At 48.0% G+C, this 14,493-nt stretch overlaps 1 protein-coding gene across 5 annotated transcripts in view; it reads left to right on the forward strand.

Annotated features, from left to right (window-relative positions):
- The window catches only part of RAVER2 (ribonucleoprotein, PTB binding 2), a 76,472-nt gene that overhangs the window by 45,077 nt on the left and 16,902 nt on the right, over positions 1–14,493 (forward strand). For all 5 annotated transcript variants that reach the window (XM_075037297.1, XM_075037300.1, XM_075037298.1 and 2 more), the window contains exons 3-5: positions 8,747–9,216; positions 13,130–13,321; positions 14,203–14,329. In XM_075037297.1, coding sequence (XP_074893398.1) covers positions 8,747–9,216; positions 13,130–13,321; positions 14,203–14,329 — 789 coding nt within the window. The remainder of the gene's footprint in view (positions 1–8,746; positions 9,217–13,129; positions 13,322–14,202; positions 14,330–14,493) is intronic.

Raw genomic sequence — 14,493 nt, forward strand, 5'->3', positions numbered from 1 at the left:
GACTGCAGGCAGCTTTGATCTGGCTGCGGGACCTGGATTGGGTAGAGATAAGTTGAGTGGTGGGTTTCTCCCTATGCCCACGATTGTGAACACCTTCTGGCTGTTTTTAGGATGGGGATGAGATACAGATACGGAGGGTGTTGCGGAGCTCCCTTTGTCCATGGCTGCGAGCCGCTCTGATCTGGCTGCGGGACCTGGATGGGGTAGTGATAAAGTGGCTGTTGGGGTTCTCCCTATGCCCACGATTGTGAACACCTTCTGGCTGTCTGCAGGATGGGGATGAGATACAGATACGGAGGGTGTTGCGGAGCTCCCTTTCTCCATGACTGCGAGCCGCTCTGATCTGGCTGCGGGACCTGGATGGGGTAGAGATAAGGTGGGTGGAGCGGCTCTCCCTTCGCACCTTCTGGCTGTTTTTAGGATGGGGGCAAGATACAGATACGGTGGGTGTTGCGGAGCTCCCTTTGTCCGTGGCTGCGAGCAGCTTTGATCTGGCGGTGGGACCTGGATGGGGTAGAGCTAGGGTGGGTGGTACACGTCTCCCTTTGCCCAGAAGGGTGGACACCTTCTGGTTGTTTGTAGAATGAGGACGGGCTACTGATACGTTGAGTATTTCAGAGCCTGTAATTCTTTGTTAGCCCGTCTCATCATCTGCTAATGTTCTCTGGTGCGGCCCCTTTTTACCGTTACGCAGCCATCTGTCTCACCAACGCCTTTCTGATGTGGACCACCACGTGGAGTCTGCTGGCGGTGACGTGACCATACCGTTCACCGTGGCTGGTGCCAGGATGCCCAGCTGTTTGTGGGACCACGACATGTGACAGAGATAGGGTGGGTGGTGAGGCTTTGCCTTTGTCCACGAGTGTGCGCATCTCCTGGCGGTGCGTAGGACGAGGATAGGGTAGAGATTCGGTGGGTGTTGCGGAGCTCCCTGTGTCCATGGCTGGGAGCGGCTTTGATCTGGCTGTGGGACCTGGATGGGGCAGAGATAAGGTGGCTGGTGCAGGTCTCCCTTTGCCCACAATTGTGGGCACCTTCTGGTTGTTCGTAGGATGGGGATGAGATACAGATACGGTGGCTGTAGTGGAGCTCCCTGTGTCCATGGCTGTGAGCAGCTTTGATCTGGGTGTGGGACCTGGATGGGGTAGAGATAAGGTGGGTGGTGGGGTTCTCCCTTTGCTCACAAGGCTGGGCACCTTCGGGCTATTCATAGGATGGGGACGAGATACAGATACGGAGGGTGTTGCGTAGCTCCCTGTGTCCATGGCTGCGAGCAGCTTTGATCTGGCAGTGGGACCTGGATGGGGTAGAGATTAGGTGGGTGCTGTGGCTCTCCCTTTACCCACGATTGTGGGCACCTTCTGGCTGTTTTTAGGATGGGGATGAGATACAGATACGGTGGGTGTTGCGGAGCTCCCTTTCTCCATGACTGCAAGCAGCTTTGATCTGGCTGCGGGACCTGGATGGAGCAGACATAAGGTGGGTGGTGTGGCTCTCCCTTTGCCCACGATTGTGGGCACCTTCTGGGTGTTTTTAGGATGGGGATGAGATACAGATACGGAGGGTGTTGCGGAGCTTCCTGTGTCCATGGCTGCGAGCAGCTTTGATCTGGCTGTGGGACCTGGATGGGGTAGAGATTAGGTGGGTGGTGGGGTTTTCCACTGCCCAGAAGGGAGGGCAGCTTCGGTCTATTCATAGGATAGGGACGGGATACAGATACGGAGGGTGTTGCGGAGCTCCCTGTGTCCATGACTGCAAGCAGCTTTGATCTGGCTGTGGGACCTGGATGGGGTAGAGATAAGGTGGGTGGTGGGTTTCTCCCTTTGCTCACAAGGCTGGGCACCTTCGGGCTATTCATAGGATGGGGACGAGATACAGATACGGAGGGTGTTGCGTAGCTCCCTGTGTCCATGGCTGTGAGCAGCTTTGATCTGGCTGTGGGACCTGGATGGGGTAGAGATTAGGTGGGTGGTGTGGCTCTCCCTTTACCCACGATTGTGGGCACCTTCTGGCTGTTTTTAGGATGGGGATGAGATACAGATACGGAGGGTGTTGCGGAGCTCCCTGTGTCCATGGCTGCGAGCAGCTTTGATCTGGCTGTGGGACCTGGATTGGGTAGAGATAAGTTGAGTGGTGGGTTTCTCCCTATGCCCACGATTGTGAACACCTTCTGGGTGTTTTTAGGATGGGGATGAGATACAGATACGGAGGGTGTTGCGGAGCTCCCTTTGTCCATGGCTGCGAGCCGCTCTGATCTGGCTGCGGGACCTGGATGGGGTAGAGATAAAGTGGCTGTTGGGGTTCTCCCTATGCCCACGATTGTGAACACCTTCTGGCTGTCTGCAGGATGGGGATGAGATACAGATACGGAGGGTGTTGCGGAGCTCCCTTTCTCCATGACTGCGAGCCGCTCTGATCTGGCTGCGGGACCTGGATGGGGTAGAGATAAGGTGGGTGGAGCGGCTCTCCCTTCGGACCTTCTGGCTGTTTTTAGGATGGGGGCAAGATACAGATACGGTGGGTGTTGCGGAGCTCCCTTTGTCTGTGGCTGCGAGCAGCTTTGATCTGGCGGTGGGACCTGGATGGGGTAGAGCTAGGGTGGGTGGTACACGTCTCCCTTTGCCCAGAAGGGTGGACACCTTCTGGTTGTTTGTAGAATGAGGACGGGCTACTGATACGTTGAGTATTTCAGAGCCTGTAATTCTTTGTTAGCCCGTCTCATCATCTGCTAATGTTCTCTGGTGCGGCCCCTTTTTACCGTTACGCAGCCATCTGTCTCACCAACGGCTTTCTGATGTGGACCACCACGTGGAGTCTGCTGGCGGTGACGTGACCATACCATTCACCGTGGCTGGTGGCAGGATGCCCAGCTGTTTGTGGGACCACGACATGTGACAGAGATAGGGTGGGTGGTGAGGCTTTGCCTTTGTCCACGAGTGTGCGCATCTCCTGGCGGTGCGTAGGACGAGGATAGGGTAGAGATTCGGTGGGTGTTGCGGAGCTCCCTGTGTCCATGGCTGGGAGCGGCTTTGATCTGGCTGTGGGACCTGGATGGGGCAGAGATAAGGTGGCTGGTGCAGGTCTCCCTTTGCCCACAATTGTGGGCACCTTCTGGTTGTTCGTAGGATGGGGATGAGATACAGATACGGTGGCTGTAGTGGAGCTCCCTGTGTCCATGGCTGTGAGCAGCTTTGATCTGGCAGTGGGACCTGGATGGGGTAGAGATTAGGTGGGTGGTGGGGTTCTCCCTTTACCCACGATTGTGGGCACCTTCTGGCTGTTTTTAGGATGGGGATGAGATACAGATACGGTGGGTGTTGCAGAGCTCCCTTTCTCCATGACTGCAAGCAGCTTTGATCTGGCTGCGGGACCTGGATGGAGCAGACATAAGGTGGGTGGTGTGGCTCTCCCTTTGCCCACGATTGTGGGCACCTTCTGGGTGTTTTTAGGATGGGGATGAGATACAGATACGGAGGGTGTTGCGGAGCTCCCTGTGTCCATGGCTGCGAGCAGCTTTGATCTGGCTGTGGGACCTGGATGGGGTAGAGATTAGGTGGGTGGTGGGGTTTTCCACTGCCCAGAAAGGTGGGCAGCTTCGGTCTATTCATAGGATAGGGACGGGATACAGATACGGAGGGTGTTGCGGAGCTCCCTGTGTCCATGACTGCAGGCAGCTTTGATCTGGCTGTGGGACCTGGATGGGGTAGAGATAAGGTGGGTGGTGGGGTTCTCCCTTTGCTCACAAGGCTGGGCACCTTCGGGCTATTCATAGGATGGGGACGAGATACAGATACGGAGGGTGTTGCGGAGCTCCCTGTGTCCATGGCTGTGAGCAGCTTTGATCTGGCTGTGGGACCTGGATGGGGTAGAGATTAGGTGGGTGGTGTGGCTCTCCCTTTACCCACGATTGTGGGCACCTTCTGGCTGTTTTAGGATGGGGATGAGATACAGATACGGAGGGTGTTGCGGAGCTCCCTTTCTCCATGACTGCGAGCCGCTCTGATCTGGCTGCGGGACCTGGATTGGGTAGAGATAAGTTGAGTGGTGGGTTTCTCCCTATGCCCACGATTGTGAACACCTTCTGGCTGTTTTAGGATGGGGATGAGATACAGATACGGTGGGTGTTGCGGAGCTCCCTTTCTCCATGACTGCGAGCCGCTCTGATCTGGCTGCGGGACCTGGATGGGGTAGAGATAAGGTGGGTGGAGCGGCTCTCCCTTCGGACCTTCTGGCTGTTTTTAGGATGGGGGCAAGATACATATACGGTGGGTGTTGTGGAGCTCCCTTTGTCCGTGGCTGCGAGCAGCTTTGATCTGGCGGTGGGACCTGGATGGGGTAGAGCTAGGGTGGGTGGTACACGTCTCCCTTTGCCCAGAAGGGTGGACACCTTCTGGTTGTTTGTAGAATGAGGACGGGCTACTGATACGTTGAGTATTTCAGAGCCTGTAATTCTTTGTTAGCCCGTCTCATCATCTGCTAATGTTCTCTGGTGCGGCCCCTTTTTACCGTTACGCAGCCATCTGTCTCACCAACGCCTTTCTGATGTGGACCACCACGTGGAGTCTGCTGGCGGTGACGTGACCATACCATTCACCGTGGCTGGTGCCAGGATGCCCAGCTGTTTGTGGGACCACGACATGTGACAGAGATAGGGTGGGTGGTGAGGCTTTGCCTTTGTCCACGAGTGTGCGCATCTCCTGGCGGTGCGTAGGACGAGGATAGGGTAGAGATTCGGTGGGTGTTGCGGAGCTCCCTGTGTCCATGGCTGGGAGCGGCTTTGATCTGGCTGTGGGACCTGGATGGGGCAGAGATAAGGTGGCTGGTGCAGGTCTCCCTTTGCCCACAATTGTGGGCACCTTCTGGTTGTTCGTAGGATGGGGATGAGATACAGATACGGTGGGTGTTGCGGAGCTCCCTGTGTCCATGGCTGCAAGCAGCTTTGATTTGCCCATGGGACCTGTGTGGGATAGGGATTAGGTGGGTGGTGGGGTTTTCCCATTGCCCAGAAGGGTGGGCAGCTTCGGGCTATTCATAGGATGGGGACGAGATACAGATACGGAGGGTGTTGCGTAGCTCCCTGTGTCCATGGCTGCGAGCAGCTTTGATCTGGCTGTGGGACCTGGATGGGGCAGAAATAAGGTGGCTGGTGCAGGTCTCTCTTTGCCCACAATTGTGGGCACCTTCTGGTTGTTCGTAGGATGGGGATGAGATACAGATATGGTGGCTGTAGTGGAGCTCCCTTTCTCCATGACTGCAAGCAGCTTTGATCTGGCTGTGGGACCTGGATGGGGTAGAGATTAGGTGGGTGGTGTGGCTCTCCCTTTACCCACGATTGTGAACACCTTCTAGCTGTGTGTAGGGTGGGGATGAGATACAGATACGGTGGGTGTTGCGGAGCTCCCTGTGTCCATGACTGCAAGCAGCTTTGATCTGGCTGTGGGACCTGGATGGGGCAGAGATAAGGTGGGTGGTGGGGTTCTCCCTTTGCTCACAAGGGTGGGCACCTTCGGGCTATTCATAGGATGGGGACGAGATACAGATACGGAGGGTGTTGCGGAGCTCCCTGTGTCCATGGCTGCGAGCAGCTTTGATCTGGCAGTGGGACCTGGATGGGGTAGAGATTAGGTGGGTGCTGTGGCTCTCCCTTTACCCACGATTGTGGGCACCTTCTGGCTGTTTTTAGGATGGGGATGAGATACAGATACGGTGGGTGTTGCGGAGCTCCCTTTCTCCATGACTGCAAGCAGCTTTGATCTGGCTGCGGGACCTGGATTGGGTAGAGATAAGTTGAGTGGTGGGTTTCTCCCTATGCCCACGATTGTGAACACCTTCTGGCTGTCTGCAGGATGGGGATGAGATACAGATACGGTGGGTGTTGCGGAGCTCCCTTTGTCCATGGCTGCGAGCCGCTCTGATCTGGCTGCGGGACCTGGATGGGGTAGAGATTAGGTGGGTGGTGTGGCTCTCCCTTTGCCCACGATTGTGGGCACCTTCTGGCTGTTCATATGATGGGGTCGAGATACAGATACGGTGGGTGTTGCGGTGCTCCCTTTGTCCATGGCTGTGAGCAGCTTTGATCTGGCGGTGGGACCTGTGTGCAGTAGAGGTAAGGTGGGTCGTGGGGTTCTCTCTTCACCCACAGTTGTGGGCACCTTGTACTTTTCTGTAGGTTGGGGATGAGATACAGATACGGTGGGTGTAGCGGAGCTCCCTTTGTCCATGGCTGCGAGCAGCTTTGAACTGACTGTTGGACCTGTGTGGATTAGGGTAAGGTGGCTGTTGGGCTTCTCTCATTGCCCACGATGGCGGGCACCTTCTGGCCGTTCACAGGATGGGGACAGGATACAGATACGATGGGTGTTGCGTATCTCCCTTTGTCCATGGCTGCGAGCAGCTTTGTTCCGGCTGTGGGACCTGGATTGGGTAGAGATAAGTTGAGTGGTGGGTTTCTCCCTATGCCCACAATTGTGAACACCTTCTAGCTGTGTGTAGGATGGGGATGAGATACAGATACGGAGGGTGTTGCGTAGCTCCCTGTGTCCATGACTGCAAGCAGCTTTAATCTGGCTGTGGGACCTGGATGGGGCAGAGATAAGGTGGGTGGTGTGGCTCTCCCTTTGCCCACGATTGTGGGCACCTTCTGGCTGTTCTTAGGATGGGGACAAGATACAGATACGGTGGGTGTAGTAGAGCTCCCTTTGTTCATGGCTGCGATCAGCTTTGATCTGGCTGTGGGACCTGGATGGGGTAGAGGTATGGTGAGTGGTACAGGTCTCCTTTTTTGCATGAGTGTGGGCACCGTCTGTGTCTCTGTAGAATGAAGACAAGCTACTCATAACGGTGAGTGTTTCAGAGCCTGTAATTCTTTTTTAGCCCGTCTCTTCATCTACTAGTGTTCCTTCGTGCGGCACCTTTTTACCGTTATGCGGCCATCTGTCTCACCAATACCTTTTTTATGTGGACCACCACGTGTAGTTTGCTGGCTTTTACGTGGCCGTAACATTCACGGTGGCTGATGCTAGGATCTCTGTTTTGGGCCCAGCCCTCAGCCCCCAGGCGGACAATTTTGTGGCGTTGCCTTTGCTTGTGGTTTTGGAAAGCTCCCTGCAAGACTGGGGTTGGTAGAGGCCAGGGGTGTCCTTACCTGTTCTGTAGTGTGCTGAGAGCTCTCCATCCGACTGACGAGGTGCGGGAGGACAGGGGCCGTCGTCTTGTTGCGTCCCTTTCCAGGATTCTGGCTGTAATTCTCCGGAGAAGCAGCCAAAGAGAAGTCACCCTCCATTGCTGTGGGGAGCCCCAGGTTCCTTGCCTTCCCCCGGGTGCCTGCTCCTCTGGGACGTCCCTCATCTGCCCCCTCGCCTGCCAGTCTGGCTTGGCGCAGCCCTTCTCATACCCTTCTGGGGCTCGTCGTGTTACCAGCGCCTTTGCTCCTGGTGGTCCACATCACAGTGTGCTGGCTGTGATGCGATGTGATGGCTGTGACATCACCAGGGCTGGTGCCTGGAGTTGGTGCTGCATCCATGTGATCCTGCTTTTCCCGCCGTCAAATGAGAAGGCACAGTTCAATAAACGATGAAATGAAATGGAAAAGAAGAATTGTTATTGCTGGGGAAGGAAAGGAGAAGGCTGTAGGATGAATGTAAAGAGCAGCAGCTCAGCCAAGATTAGAAGAGAATTAAAAGCAGCAGAAGCCGCAGGTGGTACTCACGGCCCTGTTTTGAAGATTTGGGTGGTACTTGCTGCTGAGATTTGTGGGTTTGAGGGTTACTCTGGAAGAAAGATGCTTGTTGAGTTTTCTGAACGTGGTGGTTCACACTGTTGGCATTGAATGCATGGCCCAGTGGCTAGTCATGCATCCTTGGTTGGGTGGCAGTGCTGAGGGTATCTGCATAGAGTGCATGAATTGCATTTGTCTTTCTCTGAAATGTAATAAATTTTTTACCCAGGACTGCATTCGCTGTGCAATTCAGTTTGTCATTGGAAGGAAACACATGTTTTAGGTTTCATCTGCTTGGTTCACTGCAGACCATTACATCCTCTTTAATTCACAGGGTGCAAGCCAAGTGGTGCCAGGTGAATCACAGGAGGTTTCCCTCTGAACATCAGGATACACTTTTTCAGTGTGAGGGTCACCGCACACTGTTGCAGGTTGCTCAGAAAGGTTGTGGAGTCTCCATTTTTGGAGATACTAAGAACACATCTGGACATGGCCCTGCGTAACTAGCTATGGGTGGCCCTTTTTGAGCAGGACGTTGTACAAGGTGACCTCCAGAGGTTCTTTCCAACTTCATCCTCGTTCTCACAGTCTGTGATTCTGTGATCGTGTGACATGCTTTATGATTGAAAACCCCAAAAATATCTAGAAACCCTGCTGTGAGAATTTATGGATGTTGTCATCAAAGAAGTTCCATAGGATCAGTAATTTCTTGACTTCGGCATAAAATTTAATTGTTTTCTCTTTCCCAAATATAAACTTTTTTTTTGTTCCAAGTAGTGAGGTTGTGTGTACTTGTGTTTCTGTAGTCACTCCTTTAGTTAAATACTCAATCCAGTTGATAATGTCAGGTTTTAAAAGATATATATAATATAGCATATCTCTACCTATTGCATCTTCAGGGTAAATCCCAAATTTTTATGTTTCCTTTGACACACACTAGTGGGTTTTAGGGGAGGGAGAGGTATAGTAATTACCTCTGTAGCTGGAGAGAAGCAGTTGTAGGTGACTTAACTTGTTTTGGTCTTACAGCATTCGTTACTCTGTTAAATGGAGAGCAGGCTCAAAACGCGATTCGGAAATTTCACCAGTATTCTCTTCGGGGAAAAGAAATATCCGTGCAACTCCAACCAACAGATGCTTTGCTTTGCATTACTAATTTGCCCATTTCATTTACGTTAGAAGAGTTTGAAGAACTTGTGCGTGCATATGGCAATGTCGAGAGGTGTTTTTTGGTCTATAACGAAGTTACTGGCCATTCAAAGGGCTATGGTTTTGTGGAATATATGAAGAAGGACTCTGCTGCAAAGGCAAGACTGGAACTTCTGGGGAAACAGTTAGACGAGAGCACTCTCTTTGCACAGTGGATGGATGTGAACCAGCTGACGACAAATCTTATTCACTCCAAGTGCCTTTGCGTAGATAAATTTCAAAAAGACTACAGTGATTCAAAAGAACTGATCCAAGCTTTCTCACTAAAGTATAAACCTGTTTTCTGCCAGGTATGTTGAATTTGTATCTTTTGGAAGATTATGGTCGTGATTTAAGTAGCTCCATATTTGCACCTTCACTACTTGCTCTCTTACCCTTTTATTTCTAGTTTAAGTAGTGAATAGTTATGCATCTGCATTGCAGTATACGATGTGGTACAGATGCTTTATTGGTATGGGTTTGCAGTGATTGGTCGATGTCATCTGGGAATTTGGCAGGAGACCACTCTTGTGAAGCACCAATAAAATGTTTATAACACATCCCCTCCTCATGTATTTTATTGAAAATAATTTTAGAAATATTTTAGAAAGCTTTTAAAGTAAACATTGATGATGGTTTTATTGCTCAGTAAAGAAAGCCAGAGTGTCTGAATACCACAAGTGCAACAGTTTGGATGATCAAAAATGAATATATATATATTATATATAATTTCTTTAAGGAACTTTTGCAAATATCTCATACGTTTTTTCCTAAACTGTAGAAGATACAGGCTTGGGATCTCATTGTTGGCTGGGCTTGCCAGTGATAGAAGTGGTAGATCTTTTGGAAACCTTGCTGGTATAGAAGAGGTAGATCCTTACTAGCCTTTGCAAGTGTAAAGGTTTCCTTCTCATCATCATGGCTTGTGAGATACTAGACCACAAATAAAATGTTGCTCGTAGAAGTGGTGCACACCAGCGTACCATAAACAGGCAGTAGAAAGAAAGCTTGCTTTATAGTTACACAGTTGGGGGTGATTTCAGTTGTTTGGTTTGTTTGGGGTTTTTTTCCTAAGTATCTTGGACGGCTGCTCAGGGATTAGCTTCAGGGATAAGTAACCAGAGATTCTCAGCATCTAAGACCAGGAGGTCCATCAGGCTGTCTAGTCTGACCACCTGCAGGCCATCACATTTTCCCTAGTGCTCTTTTCAAACCCCAATACTTAGTAGCTGGCTAAAGTACATCCTTATACATGCTTGATCCAAATATACCAGGAGAAGCATAAATTGGAAGTAACTCTCCAGAAACTGACTGCCTGTCCCTTGTTATTTTGCACTTGTGTCTGTTTTCTTCAGTTGAATGTATCTGGCTTCAGCTTCACCTCACTGATGACTCGATTGAGGAGCCTTTGCTCCCCACTGTTTTCTTCCTGTAAGAAGGTATTAAATGCTGTAATCAAGTTACTTGCTGAATCTTTGTTTAATTAGCTAACCAGATTGATCTTTTTAAAGTCTTTTACTTGAGGGCTTTTTTCCAGCTGTCAGATAATCTGGAGGCTGTTAGCAGCCTCCGCAACAATTTTTCAACACCCTTTAAAAATTCTGAGGTTCAAAGAATAACAGCCTTCTTTGATAAAGAGTTTTCACTAAGCAGTATTGCACTGTGCAGTTAGAGGCACTTAAAAATTGACTTTTACCTTCCTTCTTAGTTCGTAATGATACATGTGTCACACTGGGTGTAGGTGAGGAGGGTCTGGTTTTGTATGCATTGTATCAGTAAATGGCGCTAAATACATGTTTCTGTAAAATACAGGAAATAAACAGTATGCTTTTGAATTAGGAAGTAGGCAGCCAGTCAGAATTATATCCAAGAAAACATTTTTGGCACGCTTCTCATATTACCTATCACTTGTATAAACACACTGTAATAGACTAATAGGTAGATTGTAAAAGTATGATAATAGAAGAAAAATAGGTTTACTTATGCTAACTTCCGATTTATTCTCAGTGACTTTCAGAGAATAAACATGTGATTTATTCTCAGTCATGCCTCATGTTTCCACTGGGCATCCAGCAGGTACTGAATGGTAAGGGAGGCTCTGCCTCAAGGGCTGGCGGGGAGAGGCAGCAGAGGTGCTGGTTTGCAGACGTAATGGGAGAGTGATGGAGGCGAACCCCATGTGCTAACGGGGGAATCAGCCCTCCAGAGAGGGAGGATATGAGGGTGGAGGTAGGTAAACAAGTAGTTCAAATTTGACAGATGAAAAAGGGAAGACGGTGGATGAATTTTCATCACAATAGTGCTAATTAATTAGGGCTTTATGAGTGAGGTGACCTAAAAATTAAGTTCAAAGAACGGAGGAGGAAGACCCAAGAAACTGTGGAAAAAGCAAGGAGGGGAGTGTGACATGATGGGTAGAGATGTAAGAGGAAAACTAGGAGAGGACAGGGTAGCAGAATACTGGATGGGGAGGGGATTTCAATAGAGAATAACTAGAAGTGCCTTTGTCTGGAAAACTTCTCCTGGAAGTTTTAGAGAAACAATTAAAATGCTTGTTCATGCTGTTGTTATTTTATATCTTCGTGACTACAGTCTCTCTCTTCCTTTTTCTAGTCTTGGCCAGTCCAGCCTTCACACCACTCCTGCATTCAGATTGTCCCTCCAGTAGGGTCACTTTGATCATTTTGCCCATCTCCTGGTATGGCTTCTTTAACCTAGCTGTCTTGTGCTGCTTTTGTGGCTTAGTTCTGCTGGTAACTGATGCAGTATTTCATCATGTAAATATGATCTTTTACCTAAAATTCTTAGCTAAACTCATGAAATAAACTCTGGTTTATTTCATTTTGTTCCAAAGTTACCATTTTTTTTAAATAAATTGATTTCTCCTCTATTGACAATAGAAATGTTCTGTCAGGAAGAGCTGAAGCCAGATACTTATAAGTGGGTCTTAGAAAAATGGCTTTTCCTAGGACTTACAGGAACACATTTTGTCCTTTGCTTCAACAAAATGGACCAGAAAACCTCATTCCTTTCTTACGTCAACTTTAAATTGTCATTAGAAGGTCTCTACTGTTACCTAGATAGGGACAGAGGGCTTCTCTTCAGTACCTGTTTACTTAGGAAGTTTAAAAATTCCTGATCTGTTTGCAATGCTGATTGCTGCTTTTCACATGTTAAGGGAGTTTTTAACTGTGCATGGAACTATGATATGTTCCGTAGCTGCAAATCATTCTTTTCACAAGTACTTCAGGTCTTTACCAGTGCAGCTAAACTGATGTCAAAATAAAATATAATGCTTCTCCACACAGACAGTCCTGCCCGCATACATACATACATAGCTATGTGCGTATTTATATATCAAAATATGTGTGTTCTCCAGAGCTCTTCCCAGAGGCCAGTCTTTAACAGTGACGTTAAAGATCTGACTACCCTATTTTTCTTCAAAATCTTTGTGATTTATATTTCGATTGTTAGTATAAGTTTGTGGGACCTAATAGTTGGGAATAGGTTAATGTTATCCAGTGAAATCTAGAGGAGATTAGCTCTCTTCCACATCAGAGCTAGTTATTCCCTCCCTTCTCACCCCCCTTTTTTGCTTGATTTAAATCTGCTCATTCTGCTATAAAACTCTGCAAACAAAGGACAGAGCATTGTTTGACATGTAAGCCTGTTTCCAGTCTGCTTGATTGATCAGTCTGGCAGCTTCTCTTGGCATTAAATACAACGACAGATTTCATATTCTCCTAAAAGGCAGTATATATCGGTGGAATTTGCATTGTTACATGTTTCAAAAGCTATCATGTAGCCTGATGAATAACATTTTTATTATTGTCGGCTTAAAAACTGAACAATAATGAGTTTATAATTCTTATCCTGCAAAATAAAAATAAAAATTATCGTAGCATACAGCTGTTTTTACAATTTATTTCTTATTTCTTTCCTTATTCTGGAAATATGTGTTAAATACATTTCATAGGTCGGGTTCTCCATGAGATTAAATTGAAGTGAAGGTGGTAATTCAAGAGCATGCATGCCAAGTATTATGAAGATATGATATTCAACTTATATCTAGCACATTTGAGAAAGAAACATACTGATCTGGGTAGGCATTAACATAGGGTGTCAGCTGTTTGTGAAGTATTTTGCAAGGGATAGGTGAAAACACTGCAAGGCAGCTCCTGAAATTCTCCATTTTGTTCAGTGTATTGTGAAATGCTGTTTCAGTTTGCTCAGGATGAAGATAGTTATATTGGTGACTTTGCGGTGGTTGAGTATGAAACTGCAGAGCAGGCTGAGAAAGTACAAGAAGTCACCAATGGCATGACTATCAAAGGAAAGAGAGTCCAGGTGTCGTACTGTGCTCCGGGAGCGCCAGGCAGAAGCACGTTAGCAGCACTTATAGCAGCGCAAAGGATGGTAAGATATTTCCAAATCTGTTTTCAGAATGAGTTTGGTACACCTTGAGCAGCCTGAAGGGTCAGAGGGATTCAGCTGCTTTGCATTAGGAAAACGAGCCAAGCTTTTGAAAGCATTAGCCTGGTTTTTGTTTTTTTTTAGTCTAGTCAGCCCAATTCAGTCTCCTTCCCAGGAAAAGCACGGCCATATTCTGCAAGGAGGAAGGGTAAAGTATGGCCGTAAGATATCACAAAGTTGTACTTGTATAGCTCTGGGATTTTATTAAATTTAATTATTCCAGTTCAAAACAAAAGTAACTGGAAGTGGAGTCATTTGACAAGCTAAAACTTAGTTTGAAACAGAGGGGCAGGAATTTGTCAATTTTAAGATAAATTTCAAGGTAGGAGAAATAGTTTAATTTCATGCTTGATCTAGAAGAAAGCTTTTTACACCCACATGTCTTATCAAATTATTTCCTAGAACACTGGATGTGATAAGTGTTACATGAAGCTGTCTTAAAAGTAAAAGCAGAACAGTCTCATTACTTTGGCTAGCTTTAGCCTACATCTTTATAAAAGAGATGAGTAGTGCTATTATAAGATAATATATGGTGTTCATGTTAAAAGTGCCTTTCATATTCTCCTTTATTGATAACTCTCTGTTGGTTGAAGGGAAAAAAAGAAACGTCTCTCAGGAAAAATAATATGCTTGAGGTTTTGGGGAAATAGTTTGTTAGGCGTTTCATTTGAGGGAAAAGGAGCATGGAAAGGAGCAGGACACAGGGAAGGAGATTTCTGTGTAAAATGAAATACGTACATTACCGGCACATGATTTTGAGGGATTTAAATGTATTCTCTGTTTTCTCCTGATTCTAACGTTTTTTGTATCTCTCTTAACTGGAGATGAGGAACAACAGGAAAGGCTTGCTTCCAGAGCCAAATCCAGTGCAGATTATGAAAAGTTTTAATAATCCAGCAATGTTGCAAATGCTACTGCAGCCCCAGTTGCGTGGACATGCTGTTAAACCTGGTAAGTTGTCTTAAAACTGAGTTAAAAAAAACAGTAAAACCCTGTTCTTGGTGATACAAGGTGTGGTGGTTTAAGCCCAACCAGCAACTAGGCACCATGCAGCTGCTCGCTCACTGCCCCCCCTCCCAGTGGGATGGGGGGCAGAATCAGAAAAAAAGTAAAAC

The sequence above is a fragment of the Buteo buteo genome, chromosome 10, assembly GCF_964188355.1.
Source record: "Buteo buteo chromosome 10, bButBut1.hap1.1, whole genome shotgun sequence".
Taxonomy (NCBI): domain Eukaryota; kingdom Metazoa; phylum Chordata; class Aves; order Accipitriformes; family Accipitridae; genus Buteo; species Buteo buteo.